The sequence below is a fragment of the Gadus chalcogrammus genome, chromosome 17 (genome assembly GCF_026213295.1).
Source record: "Gadus chalcogrammus isolate NIFS_2021 chromosome 17, NIFS_Gcha_1.0, whole genome shotgun sequence".
Lineage (NCBI taxonomy): Eukaryota > Metazoa > Chordata > Actinopteri > Gadiformes > Gadidae > Gadus > Gadus chalcogrammus.
Genome location: NC_079428.1, coordinates 3,966,533 through 3,984,950, shown reverse-complemented (window position 1 = coordinate 3,984,950; position 18,418 = coordinate 3,966,533). Strand labels below are relative to the sequence as shown.

Below are 18,418 nucleotides of genomic sequence, written 5' to 3'. Positions count from 1 at the left end.
GTGTGTGTGTGTGTGTGTGTGTGTGTGTGTGTGTGTGTGTGTGAAAACTGACAAGATATCTTTCTGAACATAAATCCTTTAAAGTGGTCAAGCTGGTGTCATGGAGTCTGTTTGGATGGATCGTGGGTGTGTGAGATTATTTTATAGTAATGACATGTCATGTCATTAATATTTATTACAATGTGTTTAGTTTTTTCTAAACGTTTTGGATACACAACACAGACATCTTCAGTTCCGTTTCTCGTTTCATTTCACAATATTCAGATATTCTTATGAATATTCATGTCTTCTTATGAATATTCACATAAAATGTATATTGCTGTGACTTCTTCTTTCACAGTGCTTTCTGTTTCCCATTTTGTTACCGTCATTTTTGTTTGTTTTCATTTTAGCACATTTCCCCTATTCCTAAAATAACTACTTCAATTATAAAACAAATCTACTGCCATAATCACTGTCTACATATCAATGGGTGGACAAACATCCTGGTTTTGTAACAAAGACTAGAACATGCATTTGCCTCTAGGGTTGTGTTTGGTTTTTTCCTAACAACAACAACATCAACAGACAGACAGACAGCGGCCAGAAGGGACATATTCGTCATTAATTATCAACTATTAATTAAGTGGCTTTCTGTCCAAGATTGATCTAGCAATGGCAATTCTTAAAAGGAAATCAGTACAAATACAATCGATTACACAATTAATCATTTTTTTTCATTGGTGAATTACAAAAAATGAACATTCTTTAGTTTAGTTTCACTTTCAGTTCAGCTCATCTGATCAATGACAGCTTGTGCTTATTTTTTTGATCAAGTGTGTTTGTGTATGTGTGTATATGCGCGTCTTTGTGTGTGTGTGTGTGTGTGTGTGTGTGTGACAGACACACAGACAAGGCTTTAGTGCTGTTGGCCTACACACTGCATGTGTTGCAAAGGCATCTTTATAAAATGCTGATTTTAGGATTATGTGTGTACATGGCTCATGTCTCATGTCTCATTATTGCCCGCATGTCATAACAATCTTAAGTACATATTTTGGCTCTTCTTCAATCCATTGAATGACACCAGTAAGCCTCTGATGGCCATCTCCCCTACACTTTCTTTTATAGTCGACACGGCGAGTCGATCTGTCCTCACTAGGTCATGAAGCTTAACATTTTTGGTGGTCTTCAATGCACTGAAAATACGTGTCAACGAATCCAATGGCATACTTGGCTTCCATCATGGTGAAAGGGCCCCGAGATGTGACTGACTAGTCCCTTTGGTGTGTCTGAAATAATGCACTTACCTAAGCCCTCATTGCCCTTGCGGTGGTGCGCATATAAATAATAAATGGGAATAGTTTAATATGAATGACAAATAACAATGCTAACATTGTTTCTTTTGCTTTCTTTGTTTAGCATTGGCCTTCTTTTTTTCCTGTCTCTCACCTAAGCATGATGGCCAATTTGACCGTGATGGTGAAACGCACCGGTCGCCTACCTGACGACAACAGAGTATACACAAGATATCAAGTGCCCCGCAACGAAAGCAAAACTTGAATGTCACAAACGTGGGGCACTACATCAAATAATTTTGAACCGAATGCAGGACAGGCCAGCCACTCAGGACACGCCCCTTTTCTTGTCGTCCATGCATGTAAACTGGTGGTTCAAAGGTCACCGAATGTAAACACCGAATTACTGTCTAGCACTACAACGTCTGAGCCAACCACAACCCATGCAGTAATTGATGTCTCAACAGCTCAAGTTTAACTCACTCGAGTCCTGCATGATGATTAACACAGTCCCCACAAAGAAAGAGTATCCCTTAAAGTGTGTGTGCGGGTATCTGTGTGAGACATTTCTGTATTCATGCATACTTGAGTGTGTCCTTATTTCAATGTATGTTTTTAGTGCGATTTTTGTGTGTGTGTGTGTGTGTGTGTGGCAGTGTGGCAGTGTGTGTGTGTGTTACTGTGCGTGTGTGTGTGTGTGTGTGATTGTGGCAGTGTGTGTGCGTGTTACTGTGCGTGTGTGTGTGTTACAGGAGCCTTCCCAGGACCACGCCCTCTCGGCTGCGGGCCTCTCCGCGGAGGATCTCCAGGAAGCCCAGCTTGGTGAGGAACTCCATCCGCTGGCGGTCGGTGGGCTGGACCTCACAGAACACCCCCTGGGAACCTACACGCACACACACCAAAACACACACACACACACATCAAAACAAACACACACACACCAAAACAAACACAACAACCAAACAAACACACACAGATGCATACCAAAACTCACACCAAAACACACCAAAACAAACACAACGTCTGAGGGAAGTTTAGTGTCTCCTCATCTCAGGGCTGAGGTTACTCGAGTCACACTGTTAAAAAAGTACACACACCTGACACACACCTGACACACACACCTGAAACACACACCTGACACACACCTGACACACACACCTGAAAAACACACCTGACACACACACACCTGACACTCACCTGAAACACACACACACCTGACACACCTGACACTCACCCGACACACACCTGACACACACACAGCTGTCACACACACACCTGACACACACACACCTAACACACACCTGTCACACACACACCTGTCACACACACACCTGACACACACACACCTGACACACACCTGTCACACACACACCGGACACACACACACCTGACACACACACACCTGACACACACAAACCTGTCTCACACACACACCTGTCTCACACACACGTTGGGGGCCTCACCGTTGGCCTTGAGGGCGGCCAGCAGGGCGGTGAGCAGGGTGCGGCTCACGCTGGCGTCCACCAGCTGGGGCAGGGCGTCCAGACGCAGCTGGGAGGGGAAGTGGTGGAGCAGGGAGTCCGGGTACTCCCCCTGGTCCTCCTCCATCAGCAGGAGCAGGTCCTGGGGGAGGGGGGGGGGGGGGGGGGGGGGGGAGGGAGGGAGGGGGGGAGGAGGAGAGAGGGAGGGATGGAGGGAGTGGGGGAGATGGAGGGAGGGAGGGGGGGAGGAGGAGAGAGGGAGGGATGGAGGGAGTGGGGGAGATGGAGGGAGGGTGAGGGGAGAAGGGGAGAGAATGGGGGAGGAGAGAGGGAGAAGGGATTTAGAGGAAGGGGAAGAGGGGGAAGAAGACAGGGGGTTGGGGGGGTGAGGGATGGAGAGGGGGTGAGGGGGGACGGAGGGAGTTAGGTGAGGGAAGGGGGGGGAGATTAAGAGGTCAGGTGAGTTTGGGTCAGAGTTCAGAGACATCATCATATTTTTTTAATTGAATTGAACTAATACAATTTATTTCAGACATATCAAAAATAAAAAAAGCATATTACATAATATATTCAATTGATGCCTGAAAAGGAGTAGGAAGAAGTATAAAACGTGTTTAATCCTACCCCCATTTCCAAAGCTCAATAATTAATATCTGTCATACTATGTTTTCCATCAACAGCGTGTCATTGCCTACAGTATATTCCTCCATTCCCCCCCCCGACCCCCGACCCCGGCCCACCTGTGTGTGCGCGGGCAGCGCAGACGGCCCGGTCCGGGGGCCCGGGTACTTGTCCCTCATGGCGGGCATCCAGGTGGCGTGGCAGCGCTTGATGAAGGCGCGCACGTCCTGCACGCCCGTCACGCAGCCGCACACGCCCAGCTCGTCCTCCAGCACGAAGCTGTACTCCGGGCACAGGGCCAGGCAGGCCCCCAGGCACCTGGGGGGGGGGGGGGGGGGGGGCACAGGTAAGTTGAGTTAAATTCAGTTTTCACACTGTTTTCCCTAACTGCCCCTCCGTGGCAATTGTTGGTGTGTGCCTTTTCTTTGACCCCCTTGGGGAGGGTCAAGGGTCAAAGGCTCCAACTCGGAAAGCACGGGTACTTCTCCCTCTGATACCGACGTGAGGGTTTCCATCTATAAGTGACGAACATATGGTTAACCAACGCTGTCGTTTTATTGGGGAGCAGAGATGTTCTCAGCATCCTGACAACACTGGATAATAAGCCCTTGCCTTTGGCCCATGCTTTGGACTTCTCCTTGGCAAGCTAAATAAAGAGACGCAGGGCGAATTATCCTAATTGTTATAAGTTTGGATGACTCTTTTTTTCTTCAACAGTTTTGACGATTGACGTTATCCAAAATTCCCTCCACAGTCTATTTCAGGGTAAGAGCTGGTCCCCGCCCACGATCACATTTCTTTAAATGAGTTCTCGCCGACTTCTGGTACACTGTTTGTTGTAAGGGCTTGGGCTGCGGGTCACATCGCCAGGTCACCTCGCCGTGACTGCCGCCATTTTGGAAGCATAGGAGCATTGGAATGTCAGTAATTGGCTTTTTGGTCATTGTTTAGTAATTAATTTGGGGTTGTTCTGGCAGTGTTTCACATGTCAGACAGGACGATATTTCGTCACTAGGTTACGGTATATTAAGGTTTATTTACTTTCAACCACACATAGACACACACACACACACACACACACACACACAGACCTGTCGCCGGTGACATCAGGGTGGGTTGAGTTGGAGTCTTTACCCCCCTGGGCTCTGAGGTGCAGCTGTCGCACCATACGGTACAACTCCACCTAACACACACACACACACACACACACACACACACACACACACACACACACACACACACACACACACAATGAAGTGTGACGTTAAACTGCAGTCAAGGAAACAGATCGACCCAAACAATCAAAGTTATAGTGCATTATGGGTAAGAACAATAATGAATTTGAATGTGTGTGTATGAGTTTGTGCAGAGAGGGAGAGAGAGAGAGAGAGAGAGAGAGAGGGGGGGCGAGAGACCTTGTCCTTGCTGTGGTAGGGCCTGACGTTGTAGAGGCGAGAGGTGGGGAAGAGAGGAGGAGGGTGAGTGAACAGCTCAGTGCTGCTTCCTATTGGAAGGAGCATCTACACACACACACACAGATACAGGCACGCACACACACACACACAGATACAGGCACGCGCGCGCACACACACACACACACACACACACACACACACACACACACACACACACACACACACACACACACACACACACACAGATACAGGCACAGATACAGGCATACACAAACACACACACACACACACACACACACACACACACACACACACACACACACACACACACACACACACACACACACACAGATACAGGCACAGATACAGGCATACACAAACACACACACACGCACAGGCACACACAGATACAGGCCCGTATGCACACACACACACACACACACACACACACACACACACACACACACACACACACACACACACACACACACACACACACACACACACACACACACACACACACACAGAGTCAACGGTTGTCACAGTTCTGTTTGAAGTTGTAGCGGAAAATTAGAATAGATTGAGAGGAACCACACACACACACACACACACAAACCTGCACTTCCCCCGAGACCCCGCCCTTGAACACCCACGGTTCCGAATCCACTCCAAGTAGCTCCGCCCCCGTCGTCGTCCCACACCCTATCAGAGACGAGAGACAGGTCAGGTGACGTGGCTCCACAGAGGAGAGGTGGAGCCTTATAGAGTACCCCTATCTAAGAAAAACATACACAGAAACTCATTCATCCTATTGTCATAAACAGCTTAAATAAACCATGAACAATGGACAAATTATCTTTAGCTTTTATCTTTTATCTTGTTTATTTTTACAGTTTTTAATATTTATACTTGTTTTAAGATCTATACACACTATGTCTGCTCTCAGAAATCAATGTTGTATGACTGCTTATCAGTACCTTGTCCTGTTTGTATGTCGAGCCACGTCAAAGAGGATTTTCTGTTACGACAGACAATAAAGTTTTCTGAATGTGAATCTGAAGCTGATGTCTACTCACAGTGGAAGCAGTTCTTCCAGGAGCCCAGAGTGGAGCTGTCCCCCAGAACCCGGCCGTCTGGAGGGAGACGAGGTCAACGCCAGGTCAGAACACAGTCGCCGTTTAACAAACCTCTCAATATCTGAAGATAGATGGCTATCTGTCTGTCTGTAGGAATGTTTAATATATATTACTAAAAATGACAATAAAAGAGCCCCAAATTATCTAAAAATATAAATATATTTATATGTATAAAATTGATATATTTATTAGAATACAGGCAGGGATGTGTTTAATCCTATTATACATAATTATGTACATCCCTCTTCTCATCCTTCCATCCTGTCTAACAATCCATCCATCAATCTGTCCCTCTGTCCGTCCATCTACCTGTCTGTCCATCCTTCCATCCAGCCTGAAGTCCTCGCTGGATCACACCACACACAACACGCATCACATCCTGTCTCACCACACACAACACGCATCACATCCTGTCTCACCACACACAACACGCATCACATCCTGTCTCCCCACACACAACACGCATCACATCCTGTCTCACCACACACAACACGCATCACATCCTGTCTCACCACACACAACACGCATCACATCCTGTCTCACCACACACAACACGCATCACATCCTGTCTCACCACACACAACACGCATCACATCCTGTCTCACCACACACAACACGCATCACATCCTGTCCCTCCCCTCACCACACATATCACGCATCACATCCTGTCCCGCCTCAAGCATCACATCCTGTCCCGCCCCTCACCACACACAACACGCATCACTTCCTGTCCCGCCTCACGCATCACATCCTGTCCCGCCTCAGGCATCACATCCTGTCCCGCCCCTCACCCAGCCAGCAGACGAAGGCCTTGGCCACCAGCGCCGTGTTCCTCAGGTCCCAGACGTAGGGGTAGAGGTCGTACAGCACCGCGCGGTTGACCCCGCCCACCACGCTGCAGTGGAGCTCGGCGATGTCCTCGCAGAGCGCCATCAGCCTGGACGCCCGGCCACGCCACTCCTCCACCTGCAGAAACCCCCCCCCCGGAGGTCGTTAGGGGTAACCGTAGTAACCCATCGGGACATGATGGGATGGTGAGGACTCTCTGTACTCCTGGGGTCTTAGCTCAGGAGGTAGAGCAGGTTGAATCGTAACCAGAAGGTTGCTAGTTCAATCCCCGGCTCCTCCTAGCGGAGTGTGGAGGGTTCCGGGCTCCTGACGTCAGGGTTACCCCTTGCATGGTCGACACCGCCGTGAATGTGTGTGTTAAGCTTTGGATAAAAAATGTCGGCTAAATGTACTACTTGCTCCTGCTTTGATCTTTATAACGGATGATGATTCATTCATCTAGAGGACGGCTTTATCCGAAGCGACCTTCAAAGAGACTTAAGATCTTATCTCTCTGAAGTGCTCTTTACGTTTTCAACGTCATTTGACAGATACTACTGCAAAGCAATTTGCAGTGAATTCAGGTGCATGTCATGAATGAGTAGGTGAGGCTTTTTGACGACACTAAATTATATGAATGGAATCTAAACTACTATATTCTAATATAATTTAATCCAGTAAATTGCATTGAGTTAGTGCGATTATAGTGTGAGATTGTAGACTAACCATATCTTATCTAATATATAAACTAATATAACATAATCACCTCTAATTAACAATTTAAATAACCTAATATTATACAACTTAATTTAACATATACAACACAAAAAAATGGGTTTAAAATGTAATGTAATGTAACCTACTCTAATCCCCTCTCTCGCCCCCCCCCCCCCCCCCTACCTTCTGCTGGGCGGTCTTCTTCCCGTTGAGGCTGACCAGGTGACAGTTGGACTTCAGCCAGGTGAGGTCCTGCAGCAGCCGCTGGGCGGCCGGCCCGTGCTCGTGGGGCAGGTAGTGGAGACCCACCAGCAGCCGGACCTGGGCCTCGCTTAGCAGGCCCTTCCCGCCGCAGGGCACCCGGCCCTGGGCCTTGTGCTTGAGGCCCTCCCCCGGGGGCCTCTTCGCCTCCCCCTCGCTCCCGTTGTCTCCCCCCTTGGCGGGGGAGGTGGGGGGGGAGCCGGAGCTCAGCGGGAACATGGGGAGGGGCTTGGCCGTGGCGGGGGGGCGGTCGGCCCGGTCGGGGGTCTTGGCGCGGGAGGTGGGGGTGGTGCTCTGACGGCCTGTGGGGGACGGGGGACGGACGGGGTTAGGGAGGGGCTACACCTTTCGCTGGGAGCAGTGGTATCTCTGCTTCACTGACTTATAGGAACGCATTGTTTTACAAACGCGGATTTTACAAATCTGTTGGATCCCTTCAGGGATCCCACTTGAATCAACAGATTTGTAAAATCAGCGTTTGTAAAACAATGCGTTCCTATAAGTGTTTGGGTGAATCATCATTAAGTTCTGCGTTCTATGTCTTGCTTTGTGGGTCTTTGTTACCGTCGTGAGCACACTGAAACAAATCCCTAGCGACTTGTGCAGAGTTGTACGGCACTAAAGTATTGAATCTTGAATCTTGAAAATCTACAGCCAAGAGTTTTGCCTGTAAAACGTACGTCCTCGGTTACACTCGAGGTAAACGTCGGGTCAGTAATGCTCAAAGCTGCTACTTTGTGAATTAAAAAAATACAATCATTCGGATTTTAATTGGATTTCTACTGAAGCCGTCTTTGAGCGTTTGACGCCGGCGATGACGTCAGCGGTGGCCTCACCTGGCTGCAGGGGCTGGTTGAGCTCGTCCATCCAATCACGGAGCGCCTCGGACAGAGCGCTGTCGGGACAGTATTCAGGCTCGTCTGTAGGGCGCACACACACACACACACACACACACACACACGTGCACGCGCATACACACATGCACACACACACACGTACACACACATAAATATAAATTTAACTTTTTTTGTAAAATATATATTTGGGACGTGTGAGAGAGTTTTAAATGACCTCCCACAGACAAAAAGTGGCAGAGCTGTTGCTAAGCAACGCTGTCTATTAAATAATCGACCAAGAAGTGGTCCCCAGGGGCTGAGAGAATCGTGCCGTTTCCTTTCCAAATTAAAACCTCACCTGTTTAGCCTTTCACACATCCTCTCATCCACATCCTCTCATCCACATCCTCTCAGCCACATCCTCTCATCCACATCCTCTGATCCACATCCTCTCATCCACATCCTCATCCACATCCTCTCATCCACATCCTCTCATCCACATCCTCTCATCCACATCCTCTCATCCACATCCTCTCATCCACATCCACATCCTCTCACCCACATCCTCTCATCCACATCCTCTCATCCACATCCTCTCATCCACATCCTCTCATCCACATCCCCCACCATGCACCTGTTTCCTCTCGCCCTCCCCCTATTTCTCCCCAGCCGCCTCACATTAGCTTCTCAGTCTCTCTCTCTCTCACCCTTTCTCCCTTTTTCTTTCTACATCTTTCTCCCCCCTCCCCTATTCCAACCCCCTCCCTCTCCCCTCCCCTTCCTCCCCCCCAGCCTCCCTCTACCCCCCCATTCCTCCCCCCTCCCCCCCTCCCTCTCTCCCCCCATCCACTCCCCCGCCTTCCCCCCTCCCCCCCTCCCATACGTCTCCCTCCACTCCCTCCACTCCCTCCACTCCCTCCACTCCCCCCCCTTCCCCCCTCTCTCCCTCCCACCACTCCCCCCCCCCCCTCCCGTACCGTCTCCCCCCTCTCCCCCGGGGGGGGTCCGGTGCCATGTCCCCAGGGTGTGCAGGGGGATGTAGTTGGCCTCGAACTCGCAGTTGGGGTTCAGCAGGAGGCCCCTGAGGCGGCGGCGGAGCTGCGGCTCCCGGCCCTTGAAGGGCCCGAGGAAGAGGCGCCGCGAGTCGTAGTCGTTGGCGTGCAGGTTGTCCCAGATGAGCGGCGGGCGCTGAAGAACAGAGCCCACCTCCTCCAGACAGTCCACCGACAGGGTCCGGGAGATCACCTTACTGCCTGGAGGGTCATGTACATTAATGCATACATTAATATCACTGCACATGCACCTGGAGGTCACCTTACTGCCTGGTTGGTCATGTACATTAATGCATACATTAATATTACACCTGGAGATCACCTTACTGCCTGGAGGGTCATGTACATTAATACATACATTAATATCACACCTGGAGATCACCTTACTGCCTGGAGGGTCATGTACATTAATACATACATTAATATCACACCTGGAGGTCACCTTACTGCCTGGAGGGTCATGTACATTAATGCATACATTAATATTATACCTGGAGATCACCTTACTGCCTGGAGGGTCATGTACATTAATACATACATTAATATCACACCTGGAGATCACCTTACTGCCTGGAGGGTCATGTACATTAATACATACATTAATATCACACCTGGAGGTCACCTTACTGCCTGGAGGGTCATGTACATTAATGCATACATTAATATTACACCTGGAGATCACCTTACTGCCTGGTTGGTCATGTACATTAATGCATACATTAATATCACACCTGGAGGTCACCTTACTGCCTGGAGGGTCATGTACATTAATGCATACATTAATATTATACCTGGAGATCACCTTACTGCCTGGAGGGTCATGTACATTAATACATACATTAATATTACACCTGGAGATCACCTTACTGCCTGGTTGGTCATGTACATTAATACATACATTAATATTACACCTGGAGATCACCTTACTGCCTGGTTGGTCATGTACATTAATACATACATTAATATTACACCTGGAGATCGCCTTACTGCCTGGTTGGTCATGTACATCAATACATACATTAATATTACACCTGGAGGTCACCTTACTGCCTGGTTGGTCATGTACATTAATACATACATTAATATCACACCTGGAGATCGCCTTACTGCCTGGTTGGTCATGTACATTAATACATACATTAATATCACACCTGGAGATCACCTTACTGCCTGGATGGTCATGTACATTAATACATACATTAATATCACACCTGGAGATCGCCTTACTGCCTGGATGGTCATGTACATTAATACATACATTAATATCACACCTGGAGATCGCCTTACTGCCTGGTTGGTCATGTACATTAATACATACATTAATATCACACCTGGAGATCACCTTACTGCCTGGTTGGTCATGTACATTAATACATACATTAATATTACACCTGGAGATCACCTTACTGCCTGGATGGTCATGTACATTAATGCATACATTAATATTACACCTGGAGATCACCTTACTGCCTGGAGGGTCATGTACATTAATACATACATTAATATTACACCTGGAGATCGCCTTACTGCCTGGTTGGTCATGTACATTAATACATACATTAATATCACACCTGGAGATCGCCTTACTGCCTGGTTGGTCATGTACATTAATACATACATTAATATTACACCTGGAGATCGCCTTACTGCCTGGTTGGTCATGTACATTAATACATGCATTAATATTACACCTGGAGATCGCCTTACTGCCTGGAGGGTCATGTACATTAATACATACATTAATATTACACCTGGAGATCGCCTTACTGCCTGGAGGGTCATGTACATTAATACATGCATTAATATTACACCTGGAGATCGCCTTACTGCCTGGTTGGTCATGTACATTAAGACATGCATTAATATTACACCTGGAGATCGCCTTACTGCCTGGTTGGTCATGTACATTAATACATACATTAATATTACACCTGGAGATCACCTTACTGCCTGGAGGGTCATGTACATTAATACATACATTAATATTACACCTGGAGATCGCCTTATTGCCTGGATGGTCATGTACATTAATGCATACATTAATATTACTGGACATGCACCTGGACTTCACCTTAATGTCTGGATGGATCATGTTAATATACATTCATATACATTAATGTACATTAATATTATTACTTATAGCACAAATCTGGAGATCACCTTCCTGCCTGTATTTATGATGTTCATATACATTAATATATACATTAATATTACTATATATATACTAAACACCTGGACATAAACTCACTGCCTGTATGTATCATGTTAATAAACATTCATAAACAATACTATTACTACATATACCAGACACCTAGATTTCACCTTACGCTTTGTTTTATATACATTAATATATCTATCTATCTATCTATCTAACACTATCTGGCAGAGCTACTTTCCACGATCTGGAAGATTCTATGATCTCTTCGTGGCTTGTTAAATAATTCATGACGTATGCTTGTACATAATTCATTGTGCCTCGTTATGTAACACAAAACCGTGGTACGCAATTAGTCATCGTAATGGGTTGTGTGTGTGTGCGTCCGTGCTTGTGTGTCATATGACTAATTACGATTGCATCCAATTATGGAGCAATATTAACGGTATACAATCAGTAAGCATAATTGGTATGTGTGGGATCGCATGCAAATGTGTGTCGGGGTGCGTGTGTGTAGGTGCACAGCATATGTGCGCGTGTGTGTTTGTTGTTTGTGTGTGGGTGCATGTCTGTGTCGGACTGCATGCGTGCGTGTGCCTGGGTTTAAGTGCATACGTGCGTGTGTTTGCGTATGTGGGGTTGCATGCGTATGTGTGTGTTTGTGTGTGTGTGTGTGTGTGTGTCAGTGATCGTGTGTATGTCCGTATGTATGATGGTGATTGATGATTGTTGTGTGCATACTATGCTTGATTGTGTGATCACGTGTGTGTGTGTGTGTGTGTGTGTGTGTGTGTGTTTGTGTGTGGGCGTCAGTGGCTGTGTCTCACCGGTCCATATGACTGAGATGTTGGGCTGCAGGTCGGCCCCCAGGGTCTGCAGGTAGGAGGACTTGGACACACATGGGGAGCAGAGGGACCCGCAGTACTCTGGGGGGGGGGGGGGGGGCGAGGTGGCGGTGGGGGGAGGCGGGGTAGAGGAGAGAGGAGTTAAAAGAGGCTCGCCGACAAGATTATGTTATGTTAGCTATTAGAAATAAAATACACAGCCCCTGGTTTAACTCATATTTATGGAGCGTATTTATGATCTATGATATGTGTAGTATTACGTAATAATATATAATATTATATTACATTACAGCAACATTTATGGAGCATGTTTTGTTAAGCGTTCATCGTTATCCAGTACATGAAGTCCCGAAAATGATTTCATAACTACTTTTATTATTTGTTGTCTCATTCTTCTGTTTCAGTTTGAGATTCCTACCTGTGGGGCAGAACAGGAAGACGGACGGCTCCCCCAGGAAGCGGTAGATCTCATTGGCTACGGACACCTGAGCGTGGGCGAACGAGGAGAAGGCCTCGCTGTCGGCCTGACACATGGAGTGGTCGATGTCGTCGAACAGGATGGCAAACGCCTCGCAACCCAGGTCTGACACCTGGAGAGAGGGGGGCGGGGAGAGGGTGAGACACAGAGGGAGAGGGAGGGAGAGAGGGAGAGGGAGAGAGAGAGAGAGAGAGAGAGAGAGAGAGAGAGACAGAGACAGAGACAGAGAGAGAGAGTGAAAGGGTACTATGGAGTGTGCGTCAGTGAATGTGTACATGTTGTGCCTTTGTGTGTGTTTCTGTGTATGCTTGTGTGTGTGTTTGCTTTTGTGTGCATGTGTGGGTGTCGGTCAATGTGTAAATGTTTGTGCCCTTTGTGTTTGTTTCTGTGCATGCTTGTTTGTGTGTGTGTGTGTGTGTGTGTGTGTGTGTGTGTGTGTGCGTGTGCGTGTGTGTGTGCTCCACCTGCTTGAGCTTGCGCTTCAGCAGGGTGAGGTCGCAGGCGGAGGAGAAGACGATGTCCTGGCCGGGGGAAAGGGCGTAGACGAAGGTCACGCCCCGCGACCGCGCCTCAGTCACCAGGGTCCTCAGCTGACCTGGAGGGGGGGGGGGGGGGGGGGGGGGAGAGAGGAGGAGGTGAGGAGGAGGAGGAGGAGGAGGAGGGAGGGGAGAGGAAAGAGAGGAGGTTAGGAGGAGGAGGAGGAGGAGGGAGGGGAGAGGAAAGAGAGGAGGTTAGGAGGAGGAGGGAGGGGAGAGGAGGAGGAGGGAGGGGAGAGGAGAGAGGAGGTGAGGAGGGGGGGGAGGAGGAGGAGGGAGGGGCGGGAGGAGGAGGGTGAGAGGAGAGAGGTGAGGAGGAGGGGAGTTGAAAAGGAGAGAAGATGGGAGTGCAGGCGGGGCGAGGGTGAGGGGAGGAGGAGGTGGGAGTGGAGAGGGGAGGAAACAGGAGGGGAGGGCTGGAGGAGGGGGCGAGGAGAGGAGAGGAGCTGGGCAGATAGACGGGCAGAGAGGTGGACGGACAGATAGATACATCTTTACCCTCTTCCTCTGGGGAGTACACCTCCCTCCATAACAGTCTGTGTTTGAGGTCGTCTTTAGGGCCGTACAGGTAGGTGTTCAAACCCCAGTGCTGCATCCTACCAGAGAGAGGGGGAGACGGGGAGAGAGGGAGGGAGAGAGGGAGAGAGAAGTGGAGAGAGGGAGAGAGGAATTTTCATTTGAAATCCCCATCCTCGAGGGACACTCTGGAGGATAGGATATTCTGCCAGCATGTGAGTCTACTGTAGTGTTCCTATGCAGAGCCAGCTTTGCAGTACAACTGACTAGATGTGTCCGTCCAGTCTGTTGTACTGCAGACAGCCTTAATGACTTCACTGCGGAGCTTTAGTGTAGTAGGCCTATGTATTTATGTTTTTCTTGTAAAGTTCAAAAGCTTTATTTGTCCCACAGGTTGCCACATTAGAAAATTGTCTTTGAATGAAGGCAGTCTGTTCTCTAAGTGTGTGTATGTGGTGCTTGTGCAAGAAGTATGTTGTGTGTGTGTGTGTTATATCCAAAGGACATTTTTGAGTTCCATTTATTCATCGTTCATTTCAGTACTATATGGGTGGTTTGTAGTTTAAGATAAGTATTTGATTTACGTAGCTTTCATTTTTTGTATTACATCGTGCTTTGATCAAGTATTTTTTGTTTCATTATCCTTTCCTTTTACACGTTCAGCTGCTCTGCTCTTAGTTGGCACTAGGGGGCGCTGTTTCAACACTGCACACACTTTGCATGCAGTTTGAGCGTTTTTTCTCATCTAAAAAAAGCCAGTCCTAATATAGACAAGTAAAGAAAACAAACAGTAGAGGAGATGGCCAGAGGAAGGGAAGTGAACGACAGATGGGAGGAAGAAGTGAAAAATGAATCCCATTGTATTGATCCCTCAACTTCAATGGCCGCCTCTGTTACAGGAAATGACCTCATCAATAATAGAAACACAACACAGCACTAACAGTGAAACATGATTCAGGCGCACTCATGCACATTATAAATATACAATATAAACAACATGTAAGCATATGTAAACCTAAACACACACACACACACACACACACACACACAGGTTTCTCTGTGTTGTGAAATGGATGAGTGCTTGACGTCGTGGTGCCTCCTCCTACATATCCTGGACAGATGGTTTGAGGTCGCCCCCACAAAGCTGCCTGCCACCTACCTCTCCCCAACACAACAAAAAATGCACACACACACACACACACACACACACACCAACATACACAGACTCATGATCACACACATTCATACACACATGCATACACACGGTCATATACACGTGCACACACGATCGTGCACCCACACACACATGATCGTACACACACACACACACACACGCGATCATACACGCACACACAATCATATACACCTGCACACACGATCGTACACCCACACACACATGATCGCACACACACACACACACACACACACACACACACACACAAGATCGTACACACACACACACATGATCGTACACACAAACACACACACAAGATCGCACATACATCATACACACACACAATCATACACACAAAAACTCACACACACAAAAAGTATCACACACACCCAGAGTCACACACAATCATGAACACGTCGTACACACACAATCATACACAACCGTACAAACAGTCACACACGCAACCACACACACCGACACACGGTGATATACACACAGACTAACACGCACACACACACAAAAACTATTACAAATCATACAAATACACAAACACACACACTTCAACCAGCAAGCTGTTCCCGAAAGCATGTCATGCGATGACTGTACAAATGCCAACTGCTGCCCCCACATCGTGATCCAAAGCGGTCCTAAACTCGTATTTAACTCAAGCTTCAGCCTACACACTCACTTCAAGCTGTTTTTACTTATCTTACCTCCACAGATGTGAAGGCAACGTAAAGTTAACGCGGCTGATTTATAACGAGCATTGGCCGAGCCACGTTAAATGTTGGATGTAGCCAGGGTAAACAGCCCCGGCATCCTGGGTAGACATTAGTCAGGGTGCATTCTGGGTAAACAAGTGATGATCAATGACATGGGTCCCAGCAGGGGGGGGGGTCCGTCTGCTGCTAATTACTGAGAGTCATCTCATCATCCGTGACTAAGCTGAGCTGATTGTGACCGGTGTTACATCACACGTCACCCAGGAACCAACCAGAACCACAGGCCGGCCCCCATTGACCAATCACACCATAAAAGTTTCTGGATAACATAAATTTGTTCAAAAAGATTTGAAAAAGTAAAGTGTGTTACGCAGAGCTATAATAAGACACGACAGCTGCAGCAAAATTGCATGCGTGTGCAGCCAGTCAACTCTAGTGCAGAACTGAACCTCTTTATTATACCATACTGCATCAATAATTCATATTCATATCATCACAATCATTTCCAATAGTCTATATTCTGGAGAATACAGTCTAATCTCATTCCAAACTTGTAATAATTAGACTTCGGAATTTCTGAGGCAGCCCATTGATTGGTTGCTGTCACCCGTGGGGACTGTGTGGCTATGCCTTGCAGGATAAATCCTATTCAAGCCACTGCGACATGAAGCGAGGAAGAGGACCGGTGGTTTGAATTCAGCTGGGGGCTGGAGCTCAGTGGAGGAGTGGTTCTGACCCAGACGTATCGGGAGACTACAGTCTATACTGCTGGACATATTACTCCCAGTGTGAGACAACAACGCTGACACAAACAGACGCTGACAAAGTGAGGTCGCGTCAGACACCATGTAGGTCACACACACACACACACACACACACACAGCAGAGAAGACTCCCTTGCCTAGACGTGTGGGTTATCGATTTTAGAGACCATGCTCACCATTGGAAGAGAACTCTCCTCTGGTCCATAGACCACGGCCTCCCGTAGAACCCTGTGGGACAGAGACACAGTACATGGTCAGCACCCTCAGTCCACCACACGGACAGACACTCAGCTGTCCTGCGCTGGAACGAAAGCAGCTCTACTTTATTCACTTCCATCGCATCTTCTATTTATAGACTCAGCTACATCTCGAGGGCCCCTCCTTCTTCTTACTGTTTTCTTAATAGAGCGGCAGTATAGTGTGTGTGTTTGTGCGTATGTATGTGTGTGTGTGTGTTTGTGAGAGGGTGTGCGAGAGTATGCATCCGAATGTGTGTGTGTACGTGTGTGCATATGGTTTAAATAAAGGCTGCAGCTGGGTGTGTGTTTGTTGCTGCATAGATATATATATATGTAAGTAGGTCAAAGCAAAGTGGGTTTTATACTTTATATGCTTCAAGTAGCGATTGAGTAATCCCCTCGTGAGCCCTGCAGCAGTGTGTGTTGGCATGCCTGCTAATGTGGACAGTATTGTGTTATTGTGTGTGTGTGTGCGTGCTCTTCCTGCACAGTGTGCCCAAATACGATTTAACTTGAAAGCAATACAGGTACAAAGAAATACAAACGTGTTTGTGTGTGTGTGTGTGTGTGTGTGTGTGTGTGAGACAGCAAATTGTTATTGGTAGTGATTCATATTTTATTCATCCTCATGAGGCATCAAACATGTTGTTTACCTTCATCACCAACCAGATCCTCAGACAACTAACAGTACCACTGGTAGATAACCACTAGTAACACTTTACAGAGTGAATGGCTAATTAAAGAAAAAAAATGATGTAAGCAGAAAGCCTTTTTGTAATGATCAACCGATGCTTAGGCCATAGTTCCCATCATATATGATAACAATACATTATAATAAAATAATTCTTCATCATCCCCCCCATCACCCACACACCAGTCACCAAAGCAGTGTTTTAATAAGCCCCCTTTTCTGATTCAGATGGCTCTGGGTGCGTTCCGTCAGGTCTACTGTACGTTACAAACCAGACCGATCCCGCGTTAACATCGTCTCAAAGATGTTCAATATTAAATCCGATCTCAAATACGGACACATACAAACACACGTCTCCTCGTGCGCCTGCATTACAGAAACCAGTGAAATAATTTTCGCCAAATATGTGGGTCAAACGTTCGGTCTACGGGCTTAATAAAAAAAAACATCTTCCCCCAAGAGGAGGAAAAAAGCACATGATCTCGGAGGCAGGGGGAAGGTACCCGGGCACTCTTACCTTCCACCACACCACAAAGAAACTGGCTTCTTTCCTCCATCTCTGCTAATTACAGCTGACTCCACTTGCTCCGTTTACGCTTCGCCTTACGAGCAGGGCACGATAACAACACGCTAGATGACGCCGGGCACGGCGTTCATGGTCCTCGTCGGTCTAT

At 47.6% G+C, this 18,418-nt stretch overlaps 2 protein-coding genes across 2 annotated transcripts in view; one reads left to right on the top strand and one right to left on the bottom strand.

Annotated features, from left to right (window-relative positions):
• The window catches only part of si:dkey-183c6.7 (urea transporter 1), a 14,967-nt gene extending 13,552 nt beyond the window's left edge, over positions 1–1,415 (top strand). Inside the window, exon 8 of the mRNA XM_056576167.1 lies at positions 1–1,415. This exon is cut by the window's left edge and continues 907 nt beyond it. The gene's annotated coding sequence lies outside the window, so the exon portion shown is untranslated.
• Positions 1,416–2,023: 608 nt separating this feature from the next.
• On the bottom strand, positions 2,024–18,301 carry si:dkey-183c6.8 (protein O-GlcNAcase). The gene is made up of 17 exons (XM_056575757.1): positions 18,262–18,301; positions 16,991–17,042; positions 14,137–14,234; positions 13,567–13,697; positions 13,043–13,214; positions 12,607–12,705; positions 9,550–9,825; positions 8,573–8,656; positions 7,659–8,038; positions 6,722–6,896; positions 5,871–5,927; positions 5,411–5,496; positions 4,795–4,899; positions 4,471–4,562; positions 3,499–3,697; positions 2,741–2,900; positions 2,024–2,160 (listed from the first exon to the last, which is right to left on the bottom strand). Exons 1-17 carry the CDS (start codon positions 18,299–18,301, stop codon positions 2,024–2,026), a joined length of 2,343 nt encoding a protein of 780 aa, XP_056431732.1.
• Between the last annotated feature and the right edge of the window lie 117 nt (positions 18,302–18,418).

Bases quoted from the DNA above. Each gene is read 5' to 3' on its own strand.
- si:dkey-183c6.8 (XM_056575757.1), bottom strand. From the start codon at position 18,301: ATGGAGGAAAGAAGCCAGTTTCTTTGTGGTGTGGTGGAAG. The intron at 13,215-13,566 runs GTGGAGCACACA...CCCTCTCTCCAG, and splicing joins TGAAGCGCAAGCTCAAGCAG to GTGTCAGACCTGGGTTGCGA. The intron at 9,826-12,606 runs GTGAGACACAGC...ATGACCCTCCAG, and splicing joins CATCTCAGTCATATGGACCG to GCAGTAAGGTGATCTCCCGG.